The sequence below is a fragment of the Epargyreus clarus genome, unplaced genomic scaffold (assembly GCF_041222505.1).
Source record: "Epargyreus clarus isolate Ecla_fem2 unplaced genomic scaffold, WU_Ecla_fem_2.2 ptg000035l, whole genome shotgun sequence".
Lineage (NCBI taxonomy): Eukaryota > Metazoa > Arthropoda > Insecta > Lepidoptera > Hesperiidae > Epargyreus > Epargyreus clarus.
The window spans coordinates 5,331,076-5,345,026 of record NW_027332240.1 but is presented as its reverse complement, the minus strand read 5'-3'; the positions used below and the strand labels follow the sequence as shown (position 1 = coordinate 5,345,026).

General features: G+C 38.6%; 1 protein-coding gene across 1 annotated transcript in view; it reads left to right on the top strand.

Moving 5' to 3' along the window:
• The window catches only part of LOC140756438 (facilitated trehalose transporter Tret1), a 19,467-nt gene extending 5,516 nt beyond the window's left edge, over positions 1 to 13,951 (top strand). The window contains exons 2-7 of the mRNA XM_073091944.1: positions 8,653 to 8,882; positions 9,313 to 9,636; positions 10,038 to 10,173; positions 11,993 to 12,216; positions 12,863 to 13,048; positions 13,436 to 13,951. Of these exons, the coding sequence (XP_072948045.1) occupies positions 8,653 to 8,882; positions 9,313 to 9,636; positions 10,038 to 10,173; positions 11,993 to 12,216; positions 12,863 to 13,048; positions 13,436 to 13,693 (1,358 nt within the window). The 3' untranslated portion in view covers positions 13,694 to 13,951. The remainder of the gene's footprint in view (positions 1 to 8,652; positions 8,883 to 9,312; positions 9,637 to 10,037; positions 10,174 to 11,992; positions 12,217 to 12,862; positions 13,049 to 13,435) is intronic.

Here is a 13,951-nt window from a genome sequence, read left to right as displayed (position 1 = left end):
TACTACTATAACTGGTATTATAATAAATAAGAATGTAACAAATAAGAACCATAACATATTGTAGTACAGTTATTTTAATTTTATTATACGTTGTTTACGAATCATTCATCATCACCCCAACGCCATCTATTGTCGTTTCATATAACTAAGTATTGTTGAAAATAATAAAATGAATAAATATAATGAACATTTGGTGGTACGGAAGCCTCCATGTGCGAGTTCGACTCGTACTTGGCGAATTATATTATGAAGATATTTTAATCTAACTTTCTTTCGGACTGCATGCGCTAACCTTGAAAACTACAAATATCCTTATTTAATTAATAGCGATCTCTGATCGGTTAGAACCCTTAAGCCTGCGGAGGGACATAGGTTCCCTCTGCGTGTTCTACCGACTTTACAATGGTGAGTGTTCTGAGGAACTGTTTGATCTGGTGCCTACGTCGCCTTTCCTTCATCGCACCACTCGCCGAAGGATGAAGTTCCATCCACATCAACTGGACCCGTGGCGGTCCTCCACGGTTCGGTTTAATCGATCATTTTTGCCGCGTACGTGCAAAATGTGGAATGAACTTCCTCCTGAGGTATTCCCTCAGGACTATGACATGGGGCTCTTCAAGAGGGGTGTAAAAAGAGCTCTCCTTCAAAGCCGGCGATGCATTGGCGACTCCTCTAGTGTTGCAAATGTCCATAGGCGACGGTGACTGCTTTCCATCAGGCAGCCCGTCTGCCTTATCGTAAGGTTACATATAAAAAATAAAAAAAAAATGCCCAAAATAAAAACCTGAAACTACGCCATACTAGCCAACTATTCTTTTCTCAGTCACATAACTGACACAATGACAATTGACTAAATACTCATCATCAACCCATTACTGTCCCACTGCTGGCCATAGTCCACCGCGCTGGCCAAGTGCGTATTGGTAGACTTCACATAACTTTGAGATTTATTTTTTTATATAAATCTCTCAGGTTTCCTCACGATGTTTTTCTTCACCATTTAGCGAGTTATAATTAATTTCTAATACGCACATAACTTTGAAAAATCAGAGGTGAATGGGATTTGAACCTCGGACCCCTCGATCGAGAGTCGGAGTTTCTCAACCACTAGGCTATCACTGCTCATACTTAATACTACTAAATGTAAAGTAACTAAGGAATTTACCTTATCAACATTCAGTGAATTCATTCAGTGTGGTTACTTCACAAGTCGCACGTTAACTGGTAAATTATATTTAAACCACTAAATATTCAAAGGGATGCCTTCTAATTATAGAAATGAGGCGCATTTGACTTACGATAAGACAACTAATTACAAATTAACTGGACTTGTAATGACCACAGTGCTTACCTATCTCAGGTACGTGGAATATTAAAAAACTTGTCTACATAGACACGGTAAATACGATTTACCGGCATTATACGAGCTAGAGCCTTGTGTGGTTAGACTGCGGAAGCACCGCTGCCACACTTATTATTTTTTTTATAATATAGGAGTAGCAGACGAGCATGCAGTCCACCCGATGGTACGTGGCTACTGCCGCCCATGGACATCTGTAATCAACCCCAGATAGGATTAGATATTCCTACCTGAGGTCGGTCACAGATGCGCCGCTACCCCTGAGGACTAAGCTGGAACGCCTCGAAAAAATAAGTCTCCCTTATCACACCCTTCAAAACGGAACACAACAGCGCCTAACACTGCTGCTGTATTCCGCTTAAAAGGGTGTGGTAAGACATACTTATACGAGGTGTCGAACTTAGACCTCAATAGCAACGCATCTGCATATCGTAGGAAGGACCCCTATCCGGGGTTCATTACATGACCATGGGCGGCAGTAGCCACTTACCATCAGGTGGATTGCATGCTCGTTTGCTATTTCTTTATACTTAACTAGCTGACCCGGCAAACTTTGTACTGCCTCAAAATCTATTTATCAAATATATTTCATATAAAATATAGCCTGTTACTCGTGGATAATGTAGCTTTCGAATTGTGAAAGAATTTTTAAAATCGGTCCAGTAATTTTTGAGCCTATTCATTACAATCAAACAAACAAAGTTTTCCTCTTTATAATGTTAAGTAGTACATATATAAAAATATAATACTCTACATGCCTATGTTACTACACAAAATATTTGATTTTATATTGTGGTTACTACCAGTGATTGTTAAAAAGTAAAACTGTCATAATCATACTCAATTACACTTTGAATAAAAAAATGTTTACCAACCCGATCGCCACTATATGTATTGTTTTTTAAGACGCCTACGCTTCCTTCTGAATTATTTTGTTCTTACTAGAACCAATACTAGGCCAAGTTTATGTACCAGGGTCGAATAATTAGTACTGATACTACTTACGAGTAGGTACACGATGGAAGTAATGGGTAAACTCATCACCAAGACAATAGTAGTGATAGATTAGTAGTTTGAAATACGACCTCAACCTGGGGTACGAGGTTCGAATCCCAGGCATGTCTGTGATTTTAAATTTTTAATATGTGAACGTATTAGAAATCGGGTTCTGAAAGTAGTAGAACTCTTTGTGGTTCGACTCCGGCGGCACCACCGCCACACCTATTACTAACTAATAGCAGCAGAGTTCAGCGCTGCTCTGTTCTGGTTTGAAGCCACACCCTAAGGGAGATATACTTTTCGTTGGGGTTCCAGCTTAGTCCTCAGGGGTAGTGGCGTACCTGTGTCCGACCTCAGATAGGAATATGTAATCCTATCTGTTATATGAGTGAATTTCAACGGTGACTGAAGTCTAGCAATTTGCTCTTGCCCAGCAGTGGACTACAGCCTATAACCCGCTTACACTGAGGAGACTAGTGCCCAGCAGTGGGTCAGTAATAGGTTGACAACGACTACATAATTATTTAAATGTTTCCTTCAGGTCATCTCATTTCGTATGTTTCGTGCACATTTAGGTCACAAACGCACAAATTGTAAAAGAAAAGCAAATAACATGACGGAACAATCTGGCATTAATTAAAACAATTGACAATTCATCCATTCGATTCGATAATTGCGATAACAACCGCTCAATTAATATCTTTCAGAATGTGACAGTGTCGTATGTATGTATAAAATAATGGAAAGCTGGAAATAATTACGATGATAACCTACTAATTGAGTAAAAAGGTGATAGCCTAGTGATTAATAAACTAGGCCTCTTGATTGAGCGGTCCGAGATTCAAATCTCAGGCAAGCACCTCTGATTTTTCAAAGTGCGTATTAGATATTAATTATCACTTGCTTAAACGGTGAAGAAAAACATCGTGAGGAAACCTGCATACCTGAGAAATCTTAAAAAAAGTATTCAAACTTATGTGAAGTCTACCAATTCGCTCTTGGCAAGCGCGGTGGAGTATGACCTAATCCTTCTCATTCTGAGAGAAGACCCGTGCCCAGCAGTAATTAGTTGATGACGATGATGATGATGATGAGTGAAAAGCAGAACAGCTTTACCTTTTAAAGGTGATATAACCCTCTGTGGTTCGGCTCCCGCGGTACCACCGCCATGTCAATTTCTGCTTAACAGCAGTGTTTTGGTTTGAAAGTTGTGGTAAGGGAGACATATTTTTTTATAATATAGGAGTAGCAGACGAGCATGCAGTCCACCTGATGGTAAGTGGCTACTGCCGCTCATGGACATTTGTAATCAACCCCAGATAGGTTTAGATATTCCTACCTCAGGTCGGCCACAGTCTGTCTGTCTGTCTCCCTTACCACACCCTTCAAACCGGAACACAGCAGCGCCTAACACTGCTGTTATTAACTAGAAATAGGTGTGGCGGTGGTGCCGCCGGAGTCGAACCGCAAAGGGTTCTACCACCTTTGACCACTACCAACACATTAGCCTTAGTCCTCAGGGATAGCGGCGCATTTGTGGCCGACCTCGGTAAGAATATATTCTTATCTGGGGTTGATTAAAAATTAAAAAAAATAATTCTTAAGCACATAAGTCTTAGGTGCACAACCTATATTGTCTCATTATTGTAATTTATAAGTACAATAAAAATTAAGGAACTTCATTCTTAACGAGGTATTAGGTATCTACTTTTATCAAATGAACAATTAGGTGTTAATATTTAACACAAAAGTGTTTATTTTGAAGATATTTTTACCTAAAGACCAATCTTATCCTGTAAAAAAATAATAATATGTAATTCAATTACATATATTTAACAACAAAATTTAATAGAAATACCATAGAATTTTCGCGTACAATCAATGTCTATGAAATGAAATATGAACATTGTAAGGACACATACAAACAATTCAATTGTTGCAGTTAGGGTTGCCACCCATTGTTGTCAAATTAATATTATATTTTATTTATTAACAAAATTCACAGCTCTTAAAGTATTGTACATTTTTTTCATGCTTAATCTACTAACAGCCATTAAGGACTTACCTACATTTTATGAGTATTTCAAATAATAATAATAAAGTACGATCACTCACTAACACTCGTTCCTATTTGTAATTTATTAACAACCACCAAAGCTATATTAATATGCATAAATGTGTGTATAAGTATGTCCGTGTAGACATATGTATATGAGTGTGAATGTGTACGTGTGTATTTTGTAACAAGTAAGTAATAGATATATAATATATATGAATATATAATAAATTCCCACTATTGGGCTAGGGTTTCCGAGTGATAGGTGTATTAACCACCACAAGATCACCGCGCTGGCCAAATGCGAAAAGGTCTTTATTTTGAAAACTTTTTTAAGAAATTCATGATTTTTACTGTTAAAGCAAGTCATAATTAATTTCTATTACGCAAATCCGAAGTGCATATCTGGGATTCAAATCTAGGACCCTTAGATTAAGTGATCGAAATTAGATGCATTACAGGGGTTGACATCACGGAAAAGTATGTCTCCCTTACCACCCCTTTCAAACTAGAACACAGTAGTGTTTAACACTGCTATTAGGCAGAAGTAGGTTTACAGTTTAGGTAATTGATTTGTCTATTAGTGATAGGCAACCCTATCTGAAGTACATATTTGTTCTCGAACCATCGAGACAGTCCGGCACTCAGCAACTTGAACAACAAAACCATTAGAATAACAACTTGAACAACAACATAATTAGAACAGATCTATGAACTGTAACAATATAAATTTTGGATTGTTATTTGAACGATTCTTGCGCCCAATTGACCTTCATTGCTGGACACTTTCACCCTTATTGAGTTTGTTGCAAATTGATTCATCAACTAGCGAAGGTGGACGATCCCGGCAACCAACCTATCCCTCCCTTCCAGCTCATAGTTATTTTGTTCCAGCTGAGCTGGGTCGCCACCAAAACTTGGTGCAGCTGGGTAGGCCGTTAGCCAATAGCCAAAAAAATATAAGTAAATTCTCAGCAGTGGGGCAGAAATTGGAGACTAAAAAGTCTATATTACATATCTTATATTTTAACAGTCATAAACAAAACATATGTTGCTTATTACGAGTATAAGCCGGGCAAAAATATAATCCTCATTAAATATTACCAGAAATCCGCCATTTTGTTTTTTTAAAACGTCGATCTAAGAACACTTGGGTATTTAATACCGATCAGGATACCTTAACTGTCGAAATCCAGTTGGAAGATTCAAAGTACTTAATAAAGAAATTTACAAACACACAAGAAACGCGCGAAAATTTACCCTTCTTTGGCTGTCGGGTGAAAGAACGGCTTACTTCAACCTAATAACAGTGTTAAACGCTGCTGTATTTTGGTTTGAAGGGTGTGGTAAGGGAGACTTACTTTTTCGGAGCATTCCAGCTTAGTCCTCAGGGATATCGACGCATCTTTGGTCCACGTCGCGTAGGATTCCAATCTTGTCTGGTTACAGATGTCAATGGGCGATAGAGGGCACTTACCATCAGGTGGACTGCATGCTCGTCTGCTACTCTAATAAAAAACCCTTATTCGTCCCTTGCACGTGTACTTTGAAGGCACGAGGCCCGTCACGTCGTTGACATCGTTTGAACCTCATAATTAAGCGAGCTATTGCTATCCCCACATATTGGTTTTAATTGCACCAGTAAACAAGTCCTTACATTGTTGATAGAGATTTTATTACATAGCAAACATTATCTTTTACGTAATAGTAGGTAGCTTTATTGGTCACTAGCTTTTACCCGCGGCTTCGCTCGGGGTCAGAGGATGATGACAATATAATAATTTGATATCATTGTCCGTAAGCTCTTATATTTTTTTCAGTAGGTAACAGTAGTAATTGTAACAGTTCTTTACTGGACTCTTTCTCTTAGGATTATAGTCAATTTGTTAGAATTAACGTTATTTGGAACGTGGTTCTATCCCTGAGGTATTGCCGATACAACTATTTCTGCCTCACAACTGCAGCAGTATTAAGCGCTGCTGTGTTCTGGTTGAAGTGTATGGATAGGATGATGTCCATGGGTGACAGTAGCTACTTACCATCAGGTGGACTGCATGCTAGACTGCTACATTTATATTGTAAAAAATCTATCGTACAAAATGATGTTTTGTTGTACTCACTCAAAAAATCTTGCAATAACTACTTCAGTTAGATTTATCTATATATAATACGAGTAGATCAAGTACAATACGTCGTCGTGTTATATAATTGTGTACTTAATTATGCAAATGTAATTAGAAAATTCATATTCATGGGAAAGACTTTGTTCGATATCGAGTGGATTAACATTATTTATGTTTTAATATCTCAATTAATTTCTTAGAACATGTTTCTGTGAATCGTAATTGTAATAAATAAATAGTACATACCTATAACTATAGTTTACTATAAACATTACTTCTACAGATAATCATCATCATCGACCCATTACTGTCCCACTGCTGGTCACGGGTCTCCTCTCAGAGTGAGAAGGATAAGGCCATAGTCCACCGCACTGGCCAAGTGCTTATTGGTAAACTTCCCATACCTTTGAGATATTTTTTTTATAAATCTCTCAGGTGTGTAGGTTTCCTCACGATGTTTCCTTCACCGTTTAAGCGAGTGATAACCAATTTCTGATACACACATAACTTTGAAAAATCAGAGGAGTGCCTGGGATTTCAACCTAGGACCCCTCGATCGAGAGGCCGAGTTTCTTCACCTCTAGGCTATCACTGTTTATAACAACGTCTCCACATATAGGTATTTTATAATTCAAACTCCTGGATCAGTACACTCTTCCCCTATTTGACTCGACTAAGGTTTAGTTTTAGGAAAACTTGTAGAAGGTCAACAATACTCAATAGCTAAGAAGTGTCTAGCAATGCTGTGTTTAAATCTTAAAAGTGTAATAAGCATACTTTCAAAAGGTTTACTCGACTTTCTCGACCTCTCGACCTCTGAGGTCGTGACGCGTATGTGACCGACCTTCAGATTGGTCTCTAATCCTATCTTCAAAGATAAGTATAGTTATCTCACCGCCTTGTAATTGAAGGAAGCTATTAAATGGCTGACACATATAAAAGCTGACTGCTTTCCCATTACGTCTCCGACTGTCATGGTGTAATTTACGCGGAACAATACCGACATGTGCAGTTAAGTGGTGCAAAAACAACACGAAATCGAAGAAAAAGTGCGGAGAAATTTCGTTTCATTCGTAAATGCTCTAAAAACTACCTTTTTTCATATTTTCAAACACGAAAATAGATGACAGTGACAATTTCAATTGTCAAAACTGGTTACATTTTCTTGTTAGGAGTGAATAATCTTTTCTAATCTATGCCTATCTAGGGTTGATTACAGATGTTTATGGGTGGCAGCGATTACTTACGTAGAAGGCCTGTCCCGACCGTTGCATGCCCGTTTATTACTTTAATTTACATAAAAAAACGTTAAACGACGCTTATATTGCACAAGGAAAATCATTAATTTTGACGATCCTGATGAAGACAATGATACAAAATTATTAAAATCGAGTCATCATTTCTTTGTAATTGTAATAGTTCAATATTTTGAATTAATGTGACTGCTCAAAGTGGGTAAAATCAGATACATACATGAATACACACAGGCCAATTCAATAAAAGCGTTATAAAATATATGATTTTAGACTAAAACTATCGCGCAATTGAGACATTTTATTATGTAACGGGTACTCACGATATGCGTTGTTTATTGCCGATATTTCGACCCAGTTGCATGGAACGTGGTCACGGCGAAACTGAGTTGGAGGGGAGAAACCGTTGACAAGTACTTGTGGTAGATTAATCTATCTTTTTTTTTATAATATAGGAGTAGCAGACGAGCATACAGTCCACCTGATGGTAAGTGGCTACTGCCGCCCATAGACATCTGTAATCAACCCCAGATAGGATTAGATATTCCCACCTGAGGTCGGCCACAGATGCGCCGCTACCTCTGAGGACTAAGCTGGAACGCCTCGGAAAAGTCTGTCTCCCTTACCACACCCTTCAAACCGGAACACAGCAGCGCTTAACATTGCTGTTATTAGGTAGAAATAGGTGTGGCGGTGGTGCCGCTGGAGTCGAACCACAAAGGGTTTCAAAAATCATCAATTATCTACCCTACGTTTAGTTCGTTTTTCTTTTCTAGGTTTCATATCACGACACACAACACTAACAGTATCCTCGTAGGACTAGCAGTTTTACGCGGACTATACCTACATCTTTTTTTCCAGTGGTCATGCCAGTCCTCTCCTACGGTACTGCAGTGGGGTGGCTCTCACCCATGGGTCCTCGGCTAATGTCCGAGGACACTCCAGCAGCAGAGCCGGTGCATCCCGACGTGATATCCTGGATGGCGTCCATCGTGTACCTGGTGGGGACGCCTAGTGTCTTCCTGTTTGCCTTCATCGTGGATAACTTTGGCAGGAAGAAGGCTCTCATGTTGACTTCGTTTTCGATGGCTGTAAGTATTTTTTGGAGATTATCGCGGCTATAAAGGCTTTATAAGTTATTGTTACATATAATTTTAATTCTAGACTTAAAGAGTTTGATCCCATTTATGGTTTGTCAAAATTCATCTAAAACTTTTATGCATTTCTTTTGCCTTTTGGTTGTGATAGGTATTTGTTAAAGTTAGCACACATAGGCGAAATAAAATTCATCATTTTGAGTGTCGTGTGTCGTGTATATGAATACGTGTATTACTATTATAGTTTTAGCTTTCTTTTCAATTTGAGAACAAAGTCCTAGCAGTGGGACAGTAATGGATTGATAATATTAATAACCTACTTACTTAGAAAGCGACTTCTATGTATTCGGTAGATACCTACTACGTATTCTAGACCGATCATATTATGACAATCTACAGCTTCTAACAAAGTCTTCTCTTCCAGCTATGCTGGGCCCTAAAGCTGTACTCGACGGAAACATGGGCCCTGATCACAGCCCGAGCGATTGTCGGCTTCGGCGTCAGTGGCTGCTACGTGGTCACACCGCTATACATCAAGGAGATCAGCGAAGACGCGATCAGAGGAACTCTTGGGAGCCTGGTGGTCCTCTCACAGAACCTGGGGAACCTGGTGGTGTACATCATGGGGGAATACTTGTGTTACCACGCCACATTGTGGATCTGCTTGGCGATTCCTCTCGTTCACATCTTGATCTTCATGGCCATGCCGGAAACACCGTCATTTCTGCTGAAGAGTGGGAAGGTCGAGGTGAGTTTCTAGATTCTGTGCGCTTTTGTTTGTTAAGATTTTTCAGGAATGAACGTTGTAACCAGACTTGTCTATGTACAATCACTACCATATATCGATAACTACAATAAAATGTGTTTTAGAGGTTGCAGAATCCTTCGCGATTTGACTGCGAAAGAACCATTGCTACACCTACTTCTGGCTTATAAAATATCAGTATAATCAATATGAAAAGATGAAACGTTTGTTAGAATTGCACAAGGAATTCATTCAATTAAGTTGACATGAGTAGCTACGCATCTGTAACTAATGTTAAGCAAGACTGGCAGAGACTTTTTCAAATCATTTCCACAGTTTACATTGTTGTTCACACTGTACCTACGAGTATCAGCAGGAAAAAAACCATATTGTTCGTAATCCAGGAGGCTCGTGACACCCTGGCGTGGCTGCGCTGCAGGCAGAACACTGACGCGATGGTAGAAGACGAGCTGCAACGACTACTTCTGGAGTTAGAGACGAAGAGCACTGGGAAATTCTTTAGCGCTCTGAAAACTATTGGTGAGTTTTATCTAAATAACTAACGTTAATATCGTATGAGTGTGTGCGTTTGTGTCTGTGTGTTTGTGTTGTTTAATACGACGATATGTGCTTTATACTGTCTCTACTAATTTCAGTGATTTAAGGGTACACAGAAAACTTCAAAATAAATGGGGGTCGCCATACGAGAAACCGCTATTTTTCGGCGTTTTTCGCTTTATTTAATAAAACGTAATAGATAGACAGTTCAAATTTTCACAATGCATTCAGTTTTATGGCTGCTATAACTGTTGTATTATGTTGAAACACAATTTTGTACTTCATTACTTCTTTGATTTATTAGGCCTAAATAAAACTTTATACATATCTTACTGAACTCCTAACCTCCGCCATCTTATATCTTCTTGTACTCATCCAGTGTTGCCAGGTCCCTTCTATCTGTCATGTTCCATTCTTAAAACAATAATAAATATTAAAAACAAAAGGAATTGAAGATTTGGTTGCACGGAACCCTCCGTGTGCGAGTACGACTCACACTTATCCAAATTTTTGACCCACTGACTCGCACAGGTCTCTCAAAAAGTTACTAGTATGAAAAAAATAAATACCCGAATCCCACCTGGGATCACCGATAATCATTTACATCCAAGTAAACAACCCATAACTGGAGTCGGTAACATTGTGTAAACGTGTCATTACCGAGTGGCAGCTAAACATCATTCCCGCTGTTTGCGGACGGTAATGACCGCGTGTTTGTGTTCCTAAGTGGTCGGGAACGGGGATCGGGTTTGCTGTAAACAACGGTTAACGGATTTTTTATTATTGCTTAGTCAAGCACAAAAAGAACCAGTACAAAAAGAACTAGCCACTAGGCCAATAGACCTAGTCAGGTCTATTGGCCCAGTGGCTAGTTCTTTTTGTACTGGAGGTTCAGGATTCAATCCCAAACCCTCGGACTGCCTCAGTTTTCAAATTTTCATATTGCAAATTAATTCTCACAAGCTTAAGAAAGTATATGGTAAAGAAACCTGCACGCCTGAGAGTTCCTTTAAATAAGATTCTCAAAGGTATATAAAGTCTATCTATCCGCACTATCTACTTATCTATCGTAGTGTACTATGGTCTAAGGCCCTTTCAATCTTTGACGAGACTTGTGTTAAGCAGTACAAAAAAAAATACGTCACGTGCTTATTAGCTTCTAATAATATCAAACTTCTATAATCGATGGCGATACAATTGTTTTATTTTTAACTAGCTGACCCGGCAAACTTTGTACCGCTTCATAATCTATTTATCAAATATATTTCATAAAAGATATAGCCTATGTTACTCGTAGATAATGTAGCTTTCGAATGGTGAAACAATTTTTAAAATCGATCCAGTAGTTTTTGAGCCTATTCATTACAACCAAACAAACAAACAAAGTTTTCCTCTTTATAATATTAGTGTAGATTAATTTATTTATTTAACATTATAGAATACTAAACCCGCAAATAATAAAATGTTTCTAAACATTAATATATAAGAACACAAAAATAGGCCAATCTTTAAGAAAATATTTAAGACGTAAACTGTGTGCCTGTATTTGTTAAATTAAATTAAAGCTCTAATTAGGTATTAAGAAAGTCAATAAATATACCTAATGATTATCAAAAAAAAGACAAACCGGCTGAGTTTCCTACCGGATCTTCTCAGTTGAGGTCGCGTTCCGATCTGTTACTACAAGTAGGTAGTATAAGAAAAAATATTATAACTGACAATTTGTAAGTACCTCCGCAGGCCAAAGCAAAATAAATATATTTCATTTCATTTCAATTATATTTTACATTGTTTTTCCCAGTAACGGACCGCAGCACCTTCCGGGCCTTCCGCATTACGCTCACCATCACGATAGCCCGCGAGCTGTGCGGCTGCCTGGCGGTGCTGCACTTCGCGTCCCTCATCTTCAGCCAGGCGGCTGGCGGCTGGGTACTGACCGCTAACCAGCAGGCGGCTGTGTTGGGTGTGGTGCAGCTGATCGGGTCGTGTACTGCCTCGAGTTTGGTGGAACGGACTGGGAGGAAGGTTTGTTGGATGTCTTTGCTTTATTGATTTTTGACTGACTTTGATTAATTCATGAGTCCTAAAAGTGGGTACTCGTTAATTTCAAGGGACAATTTGTAAAGGCTAAGTGACCTTTGAAAATTTTCATGGTTTAAACCCAAACTCAATTCCTTGTAGTTTTTTAAAACTATGATTGAAAATCCCAATTATTTAACTACAACTCAATTTTAATATTCGACATTTTTTCCTATTTTTTTTTTTATATAATTTGAATAAAGATTCCTTTTTAAGAAAAGAGTCACTTACCTAAATCTGCTTAGCATCTTACTTAATAAAAATACGTACAGTACTATGGCTGTACGTATGTATCGTATTTTCCTCTTCCAAGTCGGTTAAAAAAAAGTTTTAACACTATTAATTTCAATGGCCAATTGTTTCTCAGTACCATTTACTTGTCATACCTGTTGAAATGAGTTAATTGCACCTCTATGCAATACTAACAGGCCACTCACACTTTTGTAATACAACTGGTCATTCTTTACTATTGTCAGAAAAATATATTAATATGTATTATCCAGACGTATTTTACTTAGTTCGGGAATTACTTAAATACTTTCATAATTCATTAATACCCCAGCACCTTTCTTAAAGGAAACATATTTTCCAGGTGTTGCTAGGCACCACTTGCCTGGTCTCCGGGTTATCCCTGGGTGCTCTGGGCGCGTGGTTCTGGGTGGGCAGTGGGACGGCCGCGTGGCTGCCGGTGTCCGCGCTCTGTCTGTGTATCTACTGCGACGCAGCTGGGCTGCAGCCGGTGCCGTTCGTCGTCATGACTGAGATGTTTTCGTTTCAAGTGAGTTATTTTTATGTAATTTTATACTTTACAGTTATTCTTATGGAGCTCCTTTTTTATGGAGCAACTAGTCAGATGCATGGTTAACATAGCCAAGTAGACTTGATCACAATGCCATTGTTAAATAATAACATTGGTACACTTAAGAAATAAGCAGTAACATCTCGTGTTAAAATCTTCTTAACACAGCCTTCAAAAACAGAAAATATCTGTGCTTATTGGGGCTGTCTTCAGAAATAGGTGTGGCGGTGGTGCTTCCAGAGTCATCAATTTAAAATCTTTATACAAAGTGGTAAAATTGATCTTACTTACAGACGTAGGCGTAAAATAACATACTTTCTTATTCCCGTTAAATTATTTTAATACTTTCAAATATTTTATTTCCAGCTCCGAGGCACAGTAACATCCTTAGTAATAGCATTCGCATGCGCGCTGGTTTCCGTGGAACTCCGAGTATTCCAGCCCATAGCAGCATCTGTGGGTTTATACGTGGTCTTCTTTATATTCTCCGGAGTGTGTTTAGTCAGCACGGTATACATCGCGTGCTGTGTGCCTGAGACCAAGATGAGAACGATTGAAGAGATATACGCGGAGTTAGCGGGGAAGAAGACAGAGGACTGCGAGGCCTCTGTGACTCGGTTGTAGGCCTTGTAGGAGGCCTGGGTAATGTAAGAGGCCTTGGTTATCTTGTAGGAAAATGCGAAACTTTGACAGCTTTCGTTTTGAATGTATACGTTAGGTACTGTTGAGTTAACTTTGTAGGGATGACTGTTTCATGTTACGTGAAATGATTTTGTATATGCAGCTTTGTTTTAAGAATTTATTATTACAGTGGAATCACGTCAGTAGGATAATAAATCTATGGTGGAATCCTTTTATAATGACATCGAAGGGAATTGACAA